The 21,015-nt window shown below is 40.3% G+C and overlaps 6 protein-coding genes across 6 annotated transcripts; 4 read left to right on the top strand and 2 right to left on the bottom strand.

Annotated features, from left to right (window-relative positions):
• Positions 1 to 142: 142 nt before the first annotated feature.
• On the top strand, positions 143 to 2,575 carry Cbr-cyk-4 (the record flags this gene model as incomplete). Its single annotated transcript, XM_002642229.1, has 6 exons — positions 143 to 248; positions 295 to 406; positions 454 to 949; positions 1,132 to 1,497; positions 1,575 to 2,327; positions 2,378 to 2,575. 6 exons carry the CDS (start codon positions 143 to 145, stop codon positions 2,573 to 2,575), a joined length of 2,031 nt encoding a protein of 676 aa, XP_002642275.1.
• A 2,939-nt stretch (positions 2,576 to 5,514) lies between these two features.
• Positions 5,515 to 8,317, top strand: CBG18265 (the record flags this gene model as incomplete). Its single annotated transcript, XM_045243770.1, has 6 exons — positions 5,515 to 5,607; positions 6,499 to 6,723; positions 6,852 to 6,958; positions 7,053 to 7,167; positions 7,293 to 8,162; positions 8,210 to 8,317. 6 exons carry the CDS (start codon positions 5,515 to 5,517, stop codon positions 8,315 to 8,317), a joined length of 1,518 nt encoding a protein of 505 aa, XP_045096427.1.
• Positions 8,318 to 11,149: 2,832 nt separating this feature from the next.
• On the top strand, positions 11,150 to 13,409 carry CBG18266 (the record flags this gene model as incomplete). Its single annotated transcript, XM_002642231.1, has 6 exons — positions 11,150 to 11,288; positions 11,333 to 11,445; positions 11,499 to 11,800; positions 11,850 to 12,682; positions 12,732 to 13,109; positions 13,156 to 13,409. The coding sequence occupies 6 exons, from the start codon at positions 11,150 to 11,152 to the stop codon at positions 13,407 to 13,409; spliced, it is 2,019 nt and encodes a 672-aa protein (XP_002642277.1).
• Positions 13,410 to 13,847: 438 nt separating this feature from the next.
• Positions 13,848 to 16,262, bottom strand: Cbr-toca-2 (the record flags this gene model as incomplete). The annotated part of the gene is made up of 9 exons (XM_045243769.1): positions 13,848 to 13,929; positions 13,978 to 14,468; positions 14,517 to 14,629; positions 14,675 to 15,150; positions 15,197 to 15,483; positions 15,541 to 15,646; positions 15,695 to 15,855; positions 15,901 to 16,024; positions 16,069 to 16,262. 9 exons carry the CDS (start codon positions 16,260 to 16,262, stop codon positions 13,848 to 13,850), a joined length of 2,034 nt encoding a protein of 677 aa, XP_045096428.1.
• Positions 16,263 to 16,533: 271 nt separating this feature from the next.
• On the bottom strand, positions 16,534 to 17,073 carry CBG18268 (the record flags this gene model as incomplete). The annotated part of the gene is made up of 3 exons (XM_002642233.1): positions 16,534 to 16,740; positions 16,788 to 16,955; positions 17,005 to 17,073. The coding sequence occupies 3 exons, from the start codon at positions 17,071 to 17,073 to the stop codon at positions 16,534 to 16,536; spliced, it is 444 nt and encodes a 147-aa protein (XP_002642279.1).
• Positions 17,074 to 17,837: 764 nt separating this feature from the next.
• Positions 17,838 to 18,749, top strand: CBG18269 (the record flags this gene model as incomplete). The annotated part of the gene is made up of 5 exons (XM_002642234.1): positions 17,838 to 18,083; positions 18,130 to 18,189; positions 18,233 to 18,317; positions 18,364 to 18,490; positions 18,551 to 18,749. 5 exons carry the CDS (start codon positions 17,838 to 17,840, stop codon positions 18,747 to 18,749), a joined length of 717 nt encoding a protein of 238 aa, XP_002642280.1.
• Positions 18,750 to 21,015: the final 2,266 nt, after the last annotated feature.

The raw sequence follows: 21,015 nt of genomic DNA, 5'->3' as shown, positions 1-21,015 counted from the left end.
GTTGCGGTCGCGACGCGGCTCTCAAAATTCAGCGAGTTTCAAATCCGGAAAACTGTTTCTCGCTACGTTTTCCACATTTTCTACTTTTATATTGATCGCTGATTGTTAAACCTGTATTTCTAATTGGTTTCTAAATTGCAGAATGAAGTCTAGTACTTCAAAAGAAAAGCTATGCGGCGACAACTCGCGACAAATGTACAATATGATCATCAACTCACAAAAATCGCGATTCGATATTAAGGACATAGGTATGTTGAGTTTCTAAATGAATATAGAGACTAGTGGAATTTTTAGGAATTTTTCATCTCATTGACGAAATTGAGCGTCTCCGGAAGCTATGGAAAGAGTCAGAAGAATCGAAGAAACGTCTTAACAGTGAAATGCGAGAGACCGAGGAAGCACTCGCGTATGTCAAACTCAACATTCTATTCACACATAATGTTTCTTTTTCAGAAAAGCTCGCAAGAAGCTGGCAATGTTTGACATTGATGTGAAAGATACTCAGAAGCACATGCGCGCCTTGATGGAAGAAAATAAGGCGTTGAAGCTGGATCTGAATGTCTACGAGACTCGAGAGAAGCAGCTGAAAGAGGCAATGAAGAATGGCATTTTCAACAGTCTCACCAAAGAGGATCGGGATCAGTTCCAGTTCCTCCACGAACCATTGGTTCGCACATACTCGAAACGGGTACAACAGAGGCATCCCCATTTGATGGAAGAGACGCAGGACGAAGATGGCGACAGTGAAGTGGATTACGATGTCACCGGGGATAGTTTCGATGAATGTTACGCGTTGAGAAGTGGGAGGGAAGTTAGAAGATCGTCCGCTGCTGGTAACATGGCTGGAACTTCCAAAAGAAGAAGTGCATCAGCTCATGCCACGACTGCTGCTGCCAATTCAAAGCGAAGCAGAAGCCGTGTGATGGCTGCGACTATAGACGAGGAGCCAGTAAGTGATTCATTTTTCATATGATTTTGGTTTCTGCAGTGATGAGAATCATGCTAATCATGAAGAGGCGCGTCCGTCTCAACCCCATGTTGTAGAAAATGATATCTGAGCAGAGAAAATTCATAATGACTCGACTACAGTAGTCAGCGCAGTCTAATAATAAACAACATAATAAGTTTCAGAACGAAGGAAGCACTCCACCGAAACGCTATCGCGACGATGGAGCAGTTTCACCATCGCTACACCCAGAAGTTACCACGACAACCACGACTACTACCACCACGACCATTCAGAATTCTAGACAGCCCCGTATATCAGTGCACCGACAACTTACTAGGAGAAGTCTGAGCGTTGGAAGTGTGCCGTCGTGTGATCATACTCCTGGCCAAACTACGAACAACAACGGAATGGGAATGTCGTCTGCGATTCTGACCAAAAGCACACTCGACATTCGTACATTGAAGCGTGGAACACCCGCATGGACTACTGGAGCCACCCGAGATATCGCCATGAGACCGCATTCGTTTGTGGAAGCAGGAATTAAGGCGGTGAGTTTCAGGATTTAAACACTGAATCATAAAATCATAGCAAGAAGGAATCAGACCTGAAAGGATACTTTTTTCAGATGAGAAGATGCGACAAGTGTGGAACTGCGCTGAAGCTTGCAACTTCGATGAAGTGCAGAGATTGCCATCAAGTGGTTCACAGAAACTGCTGCAGCAAGCTCCATCTTCCATGTATACCTCGTCCGAAAACAATGATGACTCCGAAGTCGGCTGGTCGTGGAGCGAAAACTGGCGCTGGAGAATTCCGTCTACAAGATTTTTGTACTGCCGCCAAGCCAATGATTCCAGCCGCTATTATTCATTGTGTTGTCGCTCTCGAAGCTCGCGGTTTGACCCAAGAAGGAATTTACCGTGTACCAGGTCAAACGAGAACTGTAGCGTTGCTCCTTGATGAATTGAGATCGAAGACTGTCCCGAATGTAGCACTTCACGATGTCGAAGTGATTACAGACACTCTGAAAAGATTCTTGAGAGATCTTAAGGACCCGCTGATTCCGAGAACATCTCGTCAGGAGTTGATCGCCGCTTCGAACTTATATTCTACGGATCCAGACAACGGCAGACTCGCATTGAACCGAGTGATTTGCGAACTCCCACAGGCGAACCGTGACACTCTGGCTTATCTTTTCATCCACTGGCGAAAAGTTATCGCTCAATGCAGTCGGAACAAAATGAATTGTGAAGCGATGGCTCGGATGGTGGCTCCAGCGGTTATGGGACACCCAATAAAGCAATCCCAGTCTCAGGCCGTAGCTGGTCGTGATATGCAGGATTGTCATAGAGCGATCACAGCTCTCTTCGAATTTGATGATGTAAGCCAGTATTCTATATAGTTTTTTGAATATCAAAGTATTCTTTTTAGGTGTACTGGCAACGATTCCTGGGAACGTCCACTGCTTCACTTCAAATCGAAACTGCTCGAAATGAATCTGTGGCTCTTTGTGACCGGAGTATTCTGGGACCGGTCACAACTTCTCCTGCCACACCTCTTCTGGCTCGTTCCGCCCTGGCCACGCGGAACCGTGGAGCCCATCTTTTGGGACCAATATTCCATGATTGATTCTTAAAATATGACTCCACCCCTCCCTTCATTCTTCAATTAAAGGCCCCCGAAAAGGGGAACCTTATCTGAGCCCCCTGCCCGCTTTATTCAAAAATGACCCCCGCCTATTCAATAATAGCTCCCACCCATTCAATTTTAGACCCCCACCCATTCAAAATAGCTCCCCACCATTTTTTGGCCTAAGCCTGAATTTTAGAATGTTTCAATTCTTTAGAAACTCTCAAAGTTTCATATCTAAATTTTGTTTTCAGAAAAAAGATCCCAAAAACAATAAAAATGGTGAAAAATGACAGATATTCCGAAAAAAACCAAGAAAAATGAAAATAAGACACCCAACATTTGCATCATGACGGCTACGGTACCCTTCACACACCAAAACCACGCAAAAGTGGGGGTCTATAATTGAATGGGTGGGGGGCTCATTTTGAATTGATAAACTTTTCCAAATCTACAGATTTTTGGTGGTGGGGGCTCTACTATAGTTTATTTTGGTGGGCTATATTTGAATTCACCCGCGGAATTGTAAACCGATCTCTTATCACCCATTTTTATCCAGTACGCTCAAATACCACGACTACTATTATTTGTAACTTATTTGTGAAAACACTGTCGTCTTTCTCGCTGCATCACAAAAGGCTGTTTCTTTCTCAAAATTATCATAAGACCATTCATAATTCTCAATCGATCGTCGTTCATTCTCCCCTCCCCTCCTCTTTCGAGCAGCACACTTGTAAAATAAATGCTTATTAGATTATATATATACACCTGATTTTCTGAAATTTCATCCACACGTTTTATGCATATTGTTTATGTGTTTGACTTTAATTTAACTCATCCTACAGTATTCTAATAAAGTTAAAACGGAGTGGACACACAAAACATCACAAGAAACGTGCATTTTGACAACGACTGGGACGAATGAAAGTAGAGGGGATATGAAAATAAGAGACCCAGAGAGAGAGAGAGAGCAGTTGCTCTTCTGCATCTTCACAGCAGTTTACTTGTTCTGAATGAAAATTTTCAAAACCTTTGGGAAACATTTGCTTTTTGAGATTGAAAGATTAGACACAATATTGGCTCTGTTACAGACTTTTCTCGCGATATTTATCTACCCGATTGATGATTTATTGGGTAATTTAAGAATTTTTTTTCAATTTATATTCATGAATTGTCGAGAAAAAACGGAAAATTTTGAGTCGTTTTTCCGAAAATTGAAAGAAAATTTTTCATAAATGGTACTGTTTTAAAGGCGCATACAACTTTTCTTGCATTGGCTTCACCACGACCTCCGACTACTGTAGAACGCCCGCCAGTTTTATTCTTTGAAAATCAGAAACCTCTCCATTTTTTTTGGAGTATTAAATGTAGACCTGTTTATATTTCTTGCTAAATCAATCTTGATCTACTTTCGCATTTAATCTTTGAGACTATCGGGGCGCGAAGAATCAAACAAACAACAACAAAGATTTCGATGCCCGCTGTTCTCTCTCTCTCTCTCTTGATTTCTTTTTTCTTCTTTTTTCAATTAAAGACGACTTTCTTGGTTTCTAAACTGTGTTGATTTTTCAGGAAACAATGGCTCAACGACACGTCAGCGTCGGATGCTTCTCGACGTTCAGCGAGGCAGAAGCGAAGGTACGCGTGGCTTTCAGTGTATCACTCTTGCCAACTGCCTGGCTACAGACATAAACTACAGGGAACAAATTACTGAAACAAAAGTGTAAAAATGCTCCAAAAAGAGCACACAACACAAACATAAGCAACAAAATAAGCCTCGTCTAACTGATAACCGTGTCCAACACCACGCTCATAGAACCACCCGATTCATAATAAGGACTAAAAACACAGCCAACAATTGTCCTTTTTTTTTCTTTTTTGCTGGTAGTTTTTTTTGATTTCCTGCCACAAAACGACACGTTCCCAACTAGGCCCGGTGTGTATACATTTCGGTTCGTTGCAGTCAGCTTGCAGGCAGATACAGAAGCCAGCTATCATTTCTATTAGCAATGGCACCTTTCCCGGTGAGTACCTTTACCCTATCACCCTTCTGCGTTCGTGATCTTTGGGTGACGCCACTTCCCATGACGGTCTAACATCAAAAACAGTCGAGACGGTGGAAACCACAAAGACTGAGATCAAAATGCTCGTCGCATTCTCAGCCACCACCCACCTACAAAAGAGCAAATATGTGATTTTTCGGTGCGAAAGAAAATAAAAAATACAAATATGTATACAAGAAAAAAAAGACAAAATTATGGGTCGAAGGAATTCAGTGGGAAGATGGTCTTGGTTCTTTATAAAAGAGCCAATTCGCAACTTGAGGAGATAATTCAGAAGTTGAATCCTAGGATCATATACCAGGGTTTTCAAAAGATTGCTATTCTTGTAGCTAGCTTCCTCTGAATGGTTTCTATGTCGCCTCACGGGTCCACCCTTTTCATTTCTTTTTCAAACTCCGCTGCTGCTGTTCATCCTCGAGCTTCCCATTGTATATTGACCGATTTAGTAGGAAATCTACACAAATAAACACTGTGTTTGTCCCGCCCGCCTTGTGTCGCGCCTTACGACCACCTAGATATTGATAAAAAGAACTGTTATTTCTACTCTTTCCACCTAATCAGTTATCAGAACTACCGATCCTTTCGCAAGATGCCAGTAAGTTTCCATTTTCAGTGACCATAGACTGACCGAAAAAGCTTGTGTACTGTATACAGTTTTTGTGCCAACATTGTTATCTCTGTTCATTTACAAATTGTGTTATCATCTCTCGTGACCAAATCGTTGTTGCTTCTCCATTTTCTATCTCATCGCCCTCTCTTCATCTTCTTCTTGTTCTTCGCCTCCTCCTTCATCTTCGAGAAACTTTTTTATTATCAATTCGACTCGGTTGGAAATCAAACTGGTCAGGCAAACCATTGCCTTTCCTCCCCGCCACCATGAACGTTTCGTTTTCTGCCAACTCTCTCTCGGTCTCAAACTCTAGAAACCGACTTATTTCGTTTCGAGAAACCGAACAAGGTGACAAAAAAGTAAGTTGAAATTTAAGAAATTTGGGTATTAGACCTAAATTCAAAGTACTCCGATCAAGAGCTCTGATAAGAGAAGGTGCTAGGCATTGTACTAACGGTCTAGGCCGAATGGTTCATCATGTAGTCTGTATGTTGTGTTCACTGATGATGGATGATAGGATATCTTGTGACCACGTGGCTACAAATATAGTATGTGCTTATTGCACTCGTCGAGACGCAGGCTGATCTGATTGGCGCCGCTTATAAAAGATGCAAGTTCGGAGAGAAGAAGAAGAAGAATTAGTGTTGCATCTTTTTCCATTTTTCAAAGCGTCATTTCAAACAACTGCCGTGATCTCTCTGGTGTACTATGAGCTCTATCGACCATATGGTCTTGTTGATATTTTCAAATTCGAACTTTGTCACATTTGATTACTGATCTACCGTAATAAAAAAATATTGTTATATTATTTTACACCTTGTTTATTAGGTTAACCACCTATGTCAACGTCTAGGCGTAATACGGCAAAGTGCGATTTTCAATATGTTTTGAAAAGAGTGAATGCATTCATCCAGTTTTTCTTGTTGCCGAATCTCCCCGATAAGTGATATCTATTCTTCCAATCGTACCCCCGGCGACAGCTTCGCAAGGATTCGTTACATCAGAAATCGTTTTTTTTTCTCACTTCCCCTTCAATTTTTCCGAATTCCCTTTGACTACAGCTTCTCTCCGTATATAGTTTGAAAATAGTAACTTTCTAGAAACATCAGAATGCCCCCACAGCCAGTTCATCGTCTTCACTCGCTTGACCATAAACCAGATGAGGTACAATAACAAAATACAGGAAAAAAACAGTTATTATCTAACAGAAATCAACTTTTTGATTATTTTCAGTAGATTTTGTTTTTCAGAGCTCCGAAGAATGGAAGACATCGACGAAAAGCGAAGCCCTCTCAATCATGGAGGGAGAGTTGGCTTCACTGTTGAACACCTCTCCGGATGCCAAACTCGATCATTACAAAATGGAGCTCTCCGGTTTCCGTAACCTTTTCGCTCGTTTCCTTCGTGCCAAGCCGACAGTCGATTGGTCAAAAATTGAGCCTCTTCCAGAGGGAGCTATTCGTCCGTATAAAAGTGTAAGGGAGAACCTGATACCTGTATTAGAAGGGCAGGTCCTTTTATTGTTCCAAGCTATCTCCGAAGGGCTCTTCTAATACCGGTTTTACAGTGAATGTCGAAAAATTAGTAACTTTCTTGTTTCCAGCTGGGAACTGTTTCCGCCAAAGACATCATTGCTGCCCAACTTCGCAAGCTAGTTGTCGTCAAACTCAACGGAGGTCTTGGAACATCGATGGGATGCAAAGGACCAAAGTCGGTGATCTCTGTTCGCAACGACTTGACATTCCTTGACTTGACAATGCAGCAGATTCAGGTGAGCTTTAAGAGTTTTCAGCCTCATGAGAAGTAACTTTCAGACTTTGAACAAGACTTATGGAGTCGATGTCCCTCTAGTGCTCATGAACTCGTTCAACACCAATGAGGACACCAGCAAGGTGCTCAAGAAGTATTCCAATGTCAAGGTGGGTAGCTAATAGCTAATGTTCAGTTATCATAACGGCGATCTTCGGATATCGCGCGTTAAAATAATTGCGCTTTATCCGATCTGTCGCAACAAGATGGAGATTACCCAAAGTTGTTCTTGCAGGTCTCCGTTCACACCTTCTCCCAATCCCAGTATCCACGCATCAACCGTGAGACTCTTCTCCCAATTGTCAAGTCTCTTGATGGAGATGACAATGAGTGCTGGTACCCACCAGGTCACGGAAACTTCTACGAGGCCTTCCACAACTCGGGACTTCTCGACAAATTTATCGCCGATGGAAAAGAGTACTGCTTCTTGTCCAACATTGACAACATGGGAGCCACCGTGGATCTCTCCATTCTCAACTTTGTACTCAATCCACAAGCCGAACAAGAGGCTCCAGAATTCTTGATGGAAGTCACTGATAAGACTCGTGCTGATGTCAAGGGAGGAACTCTTATCCAATACGAAGGACGGCTTATGCTTCTCGAGATTGCTCAAGTTCCAAAGGACTACGTTGATGAGTTCAAATCTATCAGCAAATTCCGAATTTTCAATACTAACAATTTGTGGGCCAAACTCAGTGCTATGAAGAGAGTTGTGACTGAAAATAAGCTTGAAATGGAGGTCATTGTTAATCCAAAACATCTCGACCGTGGACTCGATGTCATCCAACTGGAAACTGCTGCCGGAGCAGCCATCAAATCGTTCCGTGGAGCCGTTGGAGTGAATGTGCCGCGTTCCCGTTTCTTGCCAGTCAAAAAGACTTCTGATCTTCTTCTCCTGATGTCAAACCTCTACGATATTGATAATGGATCCCTAACCCTATCTCACCAGAGATCTTTCCCAACAACCCCACTCGTCAAACTGGGATCTTCATTCGATAAAGTCAAGGACTACTTGGGCCGTTTCAATGGTATTCCAGACTTGCTCGAGTTGGATCATTTGACCGTATCCGGAGACGTTTGGTTCGGCAAAGATGTATCGTTGAAGGTATGATTCAGAATATGTTCTTATTCTCAAAAATGTTGATTTTGCAGGGTACTGTCATCATTATTGCCAATCATGGTGATCGTATCGACATTCCACCTGGATCGATTCTCGAGAATAAGATCGTCTCCGGAAACCTGCGCATTCTGGAACACTAACTACTTGATAATATTGGGTTTCTCGCTTCTTCTCTCGTTCCCATCCCTGTTTTTGCCTAGTTCTTCTAGCTAATATTTGAATAGTTTACAAAAAGTTTTATTGCATCCTTCTCCCCTTCTCCCCCTATTGCATTGCCTCTCTCACCCATACTGGAAAAAATGTATATATTTATTGAAATACGGTGAAATATAGTAACTATAGTATAAACCTTTGCTCCTTTTATTGTGTTGTTTTCATTTTCCGGATGTTGAAGGATGCTCTCTGGGAGAGAGCAAATGCACACACTTTTGTCCACCACTGAGCACAGTGAGTCAGGAGGATACGAGAGATAGAGAGAGAATGAGTGTGTCGAATGGCTTTTCTCTGTATTTTCGAAGCTCCGGTCTGTTTGCTTTTTGGACAGGGAAACGGAGTGGTGGCCCACCAGTGACTATTTTTTGTTCATTTTATGTAAATATCGGTTTTTTCGTCTCTCTTGACAGCCCGAAACATCCTGCTATCGCTTGTCAGCTCATCTTCCCAAATTTGAACAGCGCATCTTTCAAATTCCGTATTTTCGAAGTTAAACGCCGTTGACCGTAGCCGAAGGTCCCGCAACGACAACTACAGTAACCTAAAAATACTTGCATTGTCAGGATTTATTCTCCAGTTTTTTAAATTGATTTTCGACTATTTTTCTGTTATTTTTCACTAAAAAAGTCGAAAAATGAAAAATTTGAGAAAACTGAAAAGCCCTAAAAAACCGAGATCTCGCGAGATAAAAAACCCGGAAAATATTTGAATTGTTTTTGGTTACGGTAATTGTCGTTGTGTAATCTTCGGTCTACCTTCTACAAATATGCGCCTTTATTACAGTACTTTGGAATTATTTTATTTTTGCCTATTTTCGCTTGCTTTAGTTGAAACTCTTCAGATTCTTATGAGTAATCAGCTGAATTTCCCTATAAAGTAGGAAAACTGCCTGAAATGGGTCAGAATAAAATAATTCCGAATTACTATATTAGAGGCGCACGAATTTATTTGTAAAAAGTGTAGCTGTTCAGGACCGGCTATGCGCCTTTAAATAAGTTTTCGACGACAAGGTCCATCGGTCCGGACCAGAATAATATTTTTCTAGAAGGTCACTCTTAAATAAGCTGAACCAGTTTCTGATCTATTTTCATTCAATCCGGAATATGATTCACTTTTAATAAAACTAAGCACAGCGTGTTTCGCAACCTTGCAACTTTCTCTTTATATCAGATGATTCATTTTCTGTTTTCTAAATCCCATGTTTCGATTCTCGGCAAACGAACAAACATATAGTCCCCAAGCAATACAAGAAGTCATCAAGAGATTAGTCAGAATGGGTGGTAATCTTTAAAATATCGTTCGAAATCTCTTCATCATAGTATTAGAGAAAGAAGAAGCGAAGAAGTTTTCCTAGACCTACACAAACAATTATACCGCCACTACTACTACAACAACTTCTACTACTTCTTCTACTTCTTCTGGCTGGCGAGACGACAACCATTAAGGGCGGTCGTTCCACCTCTTCCACTGCCTGCGTCTATTATATGTCTTCGATATCTTACCGTTTTCCGTATCTTTTTTTTCTTTTTGCCGCTCTGAACTGGACTCGTGAGAGGGGACACCGACACACTATTTACAACCACAATCAGAAATGTATGAGTCACACTTTTGACCCAATGTTTCTCTTGATTGGTGTTGGTGATACATTTTGATATATATATATATATTGGCATTCTTCTCTTTTTTTTCTTTCTTTTGACAATTTTTAATGTCAGAACCTTTTTTATTAAACAAATCATGTTCTAATCCGTTGCGCTGCGAAATTAAATTTCCCTCTATTTAGTACCGTATGATTAAAGGCGCATAGTCGAAAACGTATTTTCTTGCCGAAACACCGATACGGACCGATGATCCTGTCCCTTTAAATATTTTCTTCATAAATTTTCATTTATTTTTGAAATATTTCTGTTCCGATAATGTTCCAATAGCTGTTAAATGTGTCAAATCTTGAATCAAAAAGAATTAGGATTTGATTCCAATTCATTTCGCTACCGGAAAACGTCTTGAGACCGACGTTTTCTCCCCATCGCATTTTTTTTGTTTCTGTTTCATTCTCTCTCTCAGTTTTCTGGAGTGTTGGCGCGCGGGAAAGACCTCTCTAGATGTTTGCTGGTTACACCCGTTCCGTTTTCCTCTGTCATTTCCTGCTTACTAAATACCAAAAACAATTTTGCCCTAAATAATGTCCCGTAAGACATACTTGCTTGTGAAATGATTTTTACATATGTTTGGCACCAGCATATCAAATTACCTAGTCTTCCACTCATTTTTCGAAATTTTTTCTTGTTTCTCTTCAACCATCCGGGCTCATTTTAGGCGCCTTGAAGACACATTCGTCATATCTAAACCAATCGTAAATCCATCATCCATCGGCATATACCCCTCTAGTGCCGATTTCCTTGACTCATTTTCTTAGTTTTCACCCAAATGTGTCGGTTACACATTACTATGCTTAATGTTCTTATCTTCAAAAACTGCCCAGGCAGCAAAAAAGTTGTTATAAATGAAATTTCTTCCCGCTCTTCGCACTTCTGTTGACTGCTCCTCTCGATGAATAGTGTACGAATCTCTTTCATAAATCGCGTTTTTTTCCTTCACATCTTATATTCTTCGATCAGAAACCATATGTACAAAGAGTTAGAGAAAACATCATGCATTTGATAACATTTGATAACGACACTCTTTGCCGGCTCTTTCTAAAGACGCCACTTTGTGGAAACCGTTTTCATAACCTCTATATTGATTTTGAAAGTTTTCAGATGACTCTCAATTATCACGCACATGGAAAAGAGATTGAAGAATCATATTGTCGTGTTAGTGATAATTCAGATGGTGATAAATGGGTGATTTATGACTACGAAGGCAACTCCAATACGATACGAGTGAAAGAGGAAGGAAGTAAGTGTTCTTTTTTGTTTATTAAGAAAACAACTATATTGCAGCTGGTGGTCTCGAAGAGTTCGCCGACAGTTTCAGCTCAGGAAAGCTGCAATTCGGTGTGATTTCCGTAAGACTCAGCAGTGATGTTTTCCCGAAAATTGTTTTAGTTCATTGGGTAAGGAATCCTCACTGAGGATGAAGTTTTGTTTCATTAAAAGTTTTTTTCAGCAAGGTGAAGGCGTTCCCACTCTCCGTCTGGCTTCTACGACGTCGCACGCTGAAGAGTTCCGTCGATTTTTGAAAACTGTTCATATTGTGCTTCACGCACGCTCGGAAATCGATGTGGAGCCAGAAGCGATTAGAAAAGAGGTCAGGAAACTCCCAGCTGCCAATGCGAGTTCGAACGCAGAGGTGACATACAGTCTGCCTGAGAAAGTTAACTCTGTTTATCAACCTACAAATGCTCAATCAGAATTGAGTGCAACGGCTCGTGAGAACTTTTGGAGCTCGATGAATCAAGAAGAGAAGAAGTGAGTTTTTTATATTCAAACTGAAAGAGACCGAAAAAATCAATTCTAGACGGCAAGCAGAAGAGAAGGCATCTCACGCAGAGCAGCTGAAACGCTACGAAGCCGATAGAGAGCGAACAGCTGCTGAAATTCAGAACAAAGCGGATAATTATCAGCCTGAGAAGGTGAATTCGGTTTATAAACCGACGAAACCTCATGTCGAAATGAGGTCCGTAAATCGTGATGAATTCTGGAGTAAAATGAACGAAGAGGAGAAGAAACGTCAGGAAGACGAAATGCTTGCTCGTGAAGAGGCGCAGAAGCAGTATGAAGCTGACAGACAACGCATGGCTTCTGAAATGCACTCAAAGGCGGAAAGCTATCAACCCGAAAAAGTCACTTCCGTATATAAACCAACAAAACCGCATGTGGAAATCAGTTCATCTGCGCGCGAAGAGTTCTGGAATAAGATGAATGAAGAGGAGAAAAAACGACAAGCGGAAGAAAAAGAAGCATACGATTTGAAGCAAAAAGAGTTTGAATCCGACCGAAAGCGAATCGCTGATAATCTTCATGAAAAACTTCAATTAAGCGAAAAACCGGCCGTTTCCACAGCTTCTGCTTCTTCTCACATTCCGAACTCGACGTCTTCTACATCAGCAGCCACATCTTCAGGTCTTGTCGGGAGTCGTAAAGAGATGTTTAATTCGAAGCCGTCAGAGCCAATCCTTCCAAAACCACACGTCAATGGTGGGGGAGCTGCAAAGAAGTGGCCTCCGGTTGGAACAAATCAAGACTCGGTTCCACGGGAGCCAGTAAATCGTGTTGTTGAAGATACGCACCAACCAGAAGAACCCATGAGCTATCAGCCAGAACCAATGGTGTATAAGCCAGAAGCAATGAGCAAGTTTCTAGTGTTAAATCTGTTATTTTTTTAACGATTTCTTTCCAGAACCAGCCACTCACTCCTACGATGCTTATGAAGAACCGCCAGCAGAGCCTGCTCCAGTCTATAAGCCTCCTGCATTCATTGCTCCAGTTCCAGTTGTGGCTCCACCACCTCCAGAGCCAACTCCAACGCATATCGCGTCTCAATATGATGCGCCGCCTGCATTTGAACCTGCCACTCCGGCTCCTACACATTACGCGTCTCAATATGATTCACCACCAGTTCTCAACGAGCCATTTGAACCAATTGTTGCTCCATCCGTAGTCACACCGCCTTCTCATTATGCTTCCCAATACGACGCCCCTCCAGAGCCAGTGGAATCATTGCCAGCTCATATTGCCTCTCAATATGATATGCCTCCAGTGATGCCTGCTGAACCAGGTAACGAAGAAATCTAATTAATTAATTATCAATAGTTTCCTTCCAGTTGTCGTCCCCAATGTCATCAAGGCTTCATCTCAACCTGCTCCTCCAATCGATCAATACGACTTCCCTCCAGTGACTTCTGAACAACAAGCACTAGCTTTATGGGATTATCAAGCAGCTGATGATACAGAAATCTCATTTGACCCTGATGATATTATCACTGATGTCGATCAAGTCGACAGCGGGTGGTGGAAAGGAAGAGCCCCGAATGGTCGTGTTGGATTGTTCCCAGCTAATTATGTGAAATTGATTTAAATTGCCTATTCTATCTCGTACTAACTCCTTGTGCAATAATCACTAACCCCAAAAGACAACAATCCCGCGGTGCCGTCTCTCTCCTTCTCGCTCCCTTTCCTGTACTTTGTCACTTTTCAACTTTTTTGTTATAACACCTCGGTTATCATTTATATTGTTTGCCTTATTTATTGCATCCAGTTGGATCATAAAAATCTGTGGAATTAACCACCCCTTCATCGTAATATCTTCATTCACAGGACAGAAAAACGGACACAGACGTGTTTCTTCTACACGACCCATAAATGATCTAGGCAAAAAATATTCTCACTCGAGTATAACTTGGGGATGAAACTAGTTGAATTATGATAAATATCAGTTGGTATATGAAGAAAAAAAAAGAATGAATGAATGATGAATTAACCGGAAAATGATTATTGAACTTCGGAGAAGCGGCTATTATGGTGGCGTAATGCATATCGATGCGACAGGAAACTGAAGATAGGAAGTTGGCACGAATCCAACTTCTTGGTTTCTTTTCCTGTAAGAAAAAAGAGGCGAATACTGGATGTGCTTCTCAATTTCCTACTTCCTGGCCCTAGTCCAGCCATCTCCATTGTCAGTTTCCTGAACGAAAAGCTCTTCTCCTGGGATAATCGACATCGTCTCCGCGGAAGACTGCTCGAACTCAAAAAGCACTGTCACTAGAATTTCAGACTTGTCGATTTTCATTGGTGATGAAATTGAACGGTGTGGTGACGACGTAGCGGATCCTGGCATTTTTCGAATCGCTCCTAAAGTTGGATTTGGTTGGATAGACGTTTTCTTTTGAACTACAAAACTACCAGAGAATGAAGATCGGAGAACTGGAGACGAGATATCTTTCTTTCGACGGACTGGTGTGTTCGTGGCTGAGAACGGAGCACTTTTTGGAGTTCTTGGAGAGCTAATGATTCGTTTTGGAGTTGTGAGAATTTGTCGGATCTGCAAGTATTTCTTGAAAATCTCATTTTTTAAACTGATTCTTCTCACGATATTTTTCGAAGAGTCGTCGCCTGAAGAACCTCCTCGCTCTCTGATCTGAAACTGAAACTTGTGATTACTTCTAATCAGAGCATCATATCATACCACTCCATCTTCCAAAGTTTTCGTTGAAGATACATTGGTGGAGCATCCTGACATACTTCTTGTTGTATCTGGAGTATCTCTTCCGCCAAACGACCGCTCAGTTGGTGTACTACCTCAATTAGAGAACTTTATTTTCATATTTCTCAAATCCAACAAACTTTCTGCACTCGCCTCCAATAGAATATACAACTCTTTTAAATCTTGTATATTCGCTTTCAATGCCTCGATTTTCTTCGCATATGATATCAACGGAGCAGTACAAGCGTCCGGATTTCCATGTTGGGGATTCGCATAGTACGCTTTTTGTAGTCGGGTTATGCCCTCTCTTCCCTGGGTGGCTTGCTCGAGCTCTTTCTCCATGCTCTTAATTTTGGAACGAAGACAAGAAAGTCGGACATGTGCTGGTTTGTTCTTGTCAGCGTACACTTCTCTTGGCGATTCCAACTTTTCTGGCTCTTTCTTTTTGATTCCCAAAAAGTTTCCCAGCAGATTCTTTTTGTTAGGACTTTTGAGAATTGGCATCAGAGCTTCTGATTTGTGTTTCCCATCGATGGAATCACCGGCACGACTATCGCAATCTTTTGGATCACCAAGATCTTCAAAGTCGAATGGAGTTGGCTTCTCCATCATAGCCCTAAATAATTATACATGTTAACAGTCAAGTAATATAGAAATCATACTCGACAGAGTCTAGAACAAGTTGGGAATCGGATTCTGCTTCAATGTTATTAACGATCTTCTGAGTCTTCTGACGGCAACACCCGATTCCTTCCGAGAGACACTCATCAACAGTTATCAATTTTTGAAGCACGTGGCTCATATCGCCAATGCACTCCTTATCCACGGCTTTCAATCTTGAGAATATCACAGGAAGAAGCTCATCATGATACTTTTTCTGTTCAGAATTGGTAGTGGATACAGATTTTGAGTAGTCGCTCTTCGCTTTTTCGCATATTTCGTTACGAGTCTGAAATTTAGAAATTCGTATACTCTTTATTATAAAAAATGTTATATTATCACTGACCATCGCATGTGATCTAGTTTTTTCCAACTCCAGTCTTGAAATCTCCAAGTTTTTATCGGCTTTGTAAAACTTTTGATACGCACTCTCTGCATCCTTATACGCCCTTCTGTAATGTTTCTGATTTAAACATCCGGATTAATTGAATTTTATTTACGAATATATCTTTCCAGATTTCCACATATCGTTTATGTGGTCTTCTAGAATATCATTGATTGTCTTCAAATCGCTTATCGCATTTTTCCGAGAACTTCTCAGCTGGCACGCTTTCGATGAGACGTAGGCGACAATGTCTTCCCGAGTGCTTTCCGCTGCTGCCTGAAAATAAACTCGATGTGAAAACAATATTACTTTTTCCTCTACATGATGTTTTCCGGCGATTTGATCCAACTGATAGAGAAATGAATTGAATGCGCTGATATAGCTGACACTTTTCAGCACTTCGTCTTCCTCTTCCGTTTTTTTCGCATATTTCTTCGCGAGATTTCTGGAAGAATCTTTTTTCTTTCGCAAAGAAGACATTAAAAATACTTTAATTTCGTAGAATACTCTTCCTCGATGGCAGCTTTCTCTTTCGAAAACTGACCGATTCTTTCGAAAAAGTCGATTCCTTTCTGTATGTACGAGAGGAGAGCGTTTGAAGGTTCCTGAAAGCTAAATGGGTGAACGGACTCGAACAAGAAGCGTACCTGAACTGTAAAAAACTTTGAAACAGGAAGCATCATGAGGTTTGAAACATCGGAACGTTTCAGAAGAACTTTTTTATTTTTGTTTGCGACGTGTGGAAATATAGGTGAACATATCGTGTCGGGTGACTAGCACTAAATGCCCGATGCGCCTTTAACCTACAGTAGGTCACAAGTCATTTTTCTAGGACTCAAATAAATAAATAGTTTTTATTCTCTCCAATATGACAGAAAACTGGAAAAATAGAAAAAGGCAAAAAAGCAAAAAAAGCGAAAATTATGCCGGCACAAAAATGGTATCCATCATGACTTATTTCTCGGTTTCCTGAAGTCCCATCTGGAGATGATTGTTCAAAAAGTTGTTAATGTTTATCTTTCCATCGATGACTTCCACTCCGAAAAGAAGATTATCAACTTCTTGGTTGGACATTTTTTCTCCTCCATTCTGAAGCATGCTTTTGAGCTCAACAATCGGTATCTGTCCGTTTCCATCTCGATCGAAGTGGGAGAGAAGAGTCTGAAAATTTTTTTCCACAAAAATATATACAATTATATCAATATTACCTGAAACTCCTTCAGGGTGGTACTCCTGCCACACGCTGCCTCCACTTTCTTGTAGATTGGAATAAACTCCTCAATTGTGATTCGTGCACCTCCAGTTCTCTTCTTGATAACTTCATCGAGTAGAGCTTCCGTTGGATTGAGCATCATTGCTCGAAGTGCTGCAGGGAGCTGAAATAAAAAACAACATAGTTTAAGAGTTTCAATATTCAACGCTTACTTGATTTGCTGCAATTTTACCATCTCCAACGGTATCATGAAAATGGAAAACATCCTGAACTTCTTCCATTAATGGCGGTGGTGGTATATCTGAAACTTTATTCGAGAACTAGAAATAAACACGGAAACTGTCTTTAAAAAACTGAAGCTGCCTGTCAACATTCGACGGCTCGAATGTTCTGCCCCACGACGATGATTCATTTTTATATAGAAACCAAAAATATCACAAGACTCAGAAACAATACATTGGAACATTTGTGACTCATCTATATGTTTTATTATATGCCTTCCCCAGGAAAATGGAATGTTTCTCAACTGTTTTGATATTGAAGGGACTAACTGGTTACCTGAGGGAAGTATTATGCTGGTACAAAAAAATCGGAGCCGTGGCAGAGGACAACTACCGTAACCTGAAAATTTTTCCATTTTTCGGATTTATTTACTCGATTTCCCTCCATTTTCAGACAATTTTTCGCTATCCAATATCATAATTTTCTGACTTGTTTTGGGGAAAAGTAACAGAAACCCCGACCAAAAGCATTACAAAATGGGAGTTAAAAAAAAAAGATATTTTTAGATTACGGTAGTTGTCGTTGATACGGTAGTTGTCGGTTAGCTGAGCGCAGTGTTGTACCACTTTACTCATCACAGAGCTCGCGTGAACCCTCACACTGAAATCGGGAGTCCTGATAACCCTTATCATAGGTTGATCTGCCAAACGACGGCTGGTTTGAGCATAAGCATTCAGTTATTCTGGTACAGTATCCAAGCAACTGCTTCTTCTTGTCTCGCCTGACATCTCTCGAACCACACAGAGCAACAAAAAATTGGACGATGCTGTACGAATTAATTCTTCTGGGAGTTACGTCGATCTTTCTTCTGGCTGGATGTTCCAAGAAAAAAGCGGCTCCATCGGTAGCCAAGTCGCCTGTGAATCCTCCAAAGGAGGTAGCTGCAAGCACGACAAAGTCTCCAGTGAGCAAGTCTCCAGCAAAGGATACAGAGGGAGATGAGAAGAAGGATACAGAGGGAGATGAGAAGGGTACAAAGGGAGACAAGAAGGATGATGATAAGAAGGATGTAGGGTTCAGGGGGTTGAAAACCGAAAAGAGATATTTAATTTTAGGATGATGAGAAGAAGGATGATAAGAAGAAGTCAGATGAGAAGGACGACGAGAAAAAAGAGGTGAAACCGGAAAAATTTTAAACTTCAATTTTTAATTTTTAAGGATGATGGGGAGAAGAAAAAGGATGATGATGAGAAGGACGATGATAAGAAAGAAGATGATAAGGGCAAGAAGAAAGAAGCTTTAAGTATAGTGAATTACTGTAGTTTCTTTATCCATTTTTTGAATTTCAGTTCGTGTCGATCCAACAGAACTCACTTTTGAAACAGCAACCACGAGCCAGAAAAAGCTTCGTTTGAAAAATTTGACGAGCAAGAGATTGATGTTCAAGATGAAGGCATCTACTACGAACGCTTACTTGTGAGTTTTTTGACATTCTCACTGCTGACTCAGCTACTCAACGAATCAAAAATGGTTTAGGATCAATCCGGTATTCGGGAAAATCGAGCCGAACAACTTTGCGGACGTTATGATAACGCATCGACCATCGGCAAAGAGAGAGGATAAACTTGTGATTTTAACAACGGAAATGTTGGGAAAAGAGATCGAAATGGCAAAAACATTCAAACAAATTAAGACAACTGGTGCTGATGTTAATGTCAAACTCGTCGCTGCTTGATTCCTTTTTTGTATTACTGTTTCTTATTTGGCAAAAATAAAGTCATTTTTTGAGAGTATTGAGTTTGGGGAGTTGGATCAATACTTTCGTATATCTGGAGTTTTTTGGAGTAGCTACTACTCGAGACACTAATTTATGCTATCATTCGAGAGCTGAGAACAAGTCCTTTCCGAATCTGTTCTCCAATTTTGCTGAGGAGGCATCAGTTTCAACAAAAACAGGTTTTGAATTTGGGAAAAAAAGACTGAAAAGTTGCTACCCACATAACAACGCCCTGTTCCCGCTTGATATTTCAGTGTTTTCATGACCCAAATACATTTACGTATTCTCAAGTTTTTTTTCCCGTTGACTGTTCTCCGGGCTTTTGACCCATATTTCTTATAAAAGTATTTCACTGAAATTGTTAAAGACAATTTTATCCACGTGTCGACGTGACGGTTCTAGCGTGTCATGAGATTAGAATAAGAATTCTGAATTCTCCTAGAATCTTCTAGAATCCTCTAGAATCTCCCCCCACTTACGAAGCTTCTCTGGATTTTAGTAGACTCTTTGAGAAATCATTTTTCATTTTCTGGATTCTTGACTCTTACCTAGAGCCCCGTCGGCTATGGCGAACTGGAATTCCTAGTGAGTTCCAGTATGCCAATGGTTTAGCTGGTTCTAGCGTGTCATGAGATTAGAATAAGAATTCTGAATTCTCCTAGAATCTTCTAGAATCTTCTAGAATCTCCCCCCACTTCCGAAGCTTCTCTGGATTTTAGTAGATTCTTTGAGAAATTATTATTCCCTTTCTGAATTCTTGACTCTCACCTAGAGCCCCGTCGGCTTTGGCGAACTGGAATTCCTAGTGAGTTCCAGTATGTCAATGGTTTAGCTGGTTCTAGCGTGTCATGAGATTAGAACATGAATTCTGAATTCTCCTAGAATCTTCTAGAATCTTCTAGAATCTCCCCTCCCCCCCCCCCACTTCCTAAACTGAGAGATGACTTTTATCCGTTATCCGTTGGCCGGCCATTTTTACTGTCCGTTATCTGTGTTTGTTGTCCGTGGAAACATTTTCTGTCCGATAACTGCTCTTCGTTGTTTTTGTTTCAATCACTATCGTTAAGTCTCGTCCAAGTTTTTTGAAAATACTCGTTGAAAAATTGTGTGAAAAATTGCTTTTTTTACAGCTTGGGAAACTTATTCTGACAGTTTGTGGTATCTTGAATAAAATTTAACAGAAAACCGAAAATTAAAAAAGTTTCTATAAATTTTAAAACTTTTAATAAATGATGTATCTTGGAAATTTTGTCATCATTGATTCTGATTTTTCATTTTGATTTGTCGTTCCTAAATTTTATTTCCATTTTCCCCTTCAATTTTTCATTCCCATTTTTTTACTTCCATTTTTTTAATTCTCAATTTTCCCGTTCATTTCCAATTTTTTTGTTCATTTCCAATTTTTTTATTTCTATTTTTTCATCCCCAAATTTTAACTTCGATTTTTTATTCCCAAATTTTTACTCCAAAGTTTTTCATTTTCACGTTTCCCCCTTCCATTTTTTTTCACAAATTTTCACCCCCAATTTTGTAATCCCAATTTTCGATTGTGATTTTTCATTCCCAAATGTTTATTTCCATTTTTTTCGCTTCCATTTTTAACACCCAATTTTTCACTCCATTTTTTCTTTCCCAATTTTTCACTCCTAATTTTTTGTTCCCAATTTTCCATTCCCAATTTTGTATTCACAATTTTTCCCTTTTTTTCTTTTTGGAAGTCTATGTTATCAATAGACACGGATTATAGTAGTTTCTTTTTTTGTGTGTTCCTTTTTTAAGCCACGTCCACTTCATCGTCTTCAGAAGCACCAAAATCTGAAGAAACCACGGCGACGTCCTGATAAATAATCAAAATCTGGAAAAATGACAAAAAATATTCGGTGGTACAAAGGTTGAGAACTCGGAAAATGAGAACTGCTACAAATAAGAACTCGTACGTATAAGAACTCGTAAAATACAAGTCAAAACATGGATTTTGTTGGAAAATCTTGAAGTATTGTGAAGAACGAGACAAAACTATTTTTCTAAAAAACTTGGACCCTGAGCCGGAAATTAAAGCCGAAAAACTGAGTTCTCATTTTAAAGTCCTCATTTGTAGCAGTTCTCACGTAAAAAATTCTTAACTTTTGTACCACCAAATATTCAGATCAAAAATGAAATTCAAATGGGAGATGATTTGATTGAATGTGTTTTTTATTACTATCGTAACCTAAAAATATTTTTT

Source organism: Caenorhabditis briggsae (genome assembly GCF_000004555.2).
Source record: "Caenorhabditis briggsae complete genome, chrIII, whole genome shotgun sequence".
NCBI lineage: Eukaryota > Metazoa > Nematoda > Chromadorea > Rhabditida > Rhabditidae > Caenorhabditis > Caenorhabditis briggsae.
This window is presented reverse-complemented; position numbering and strand designations above follow the sequence as displayed.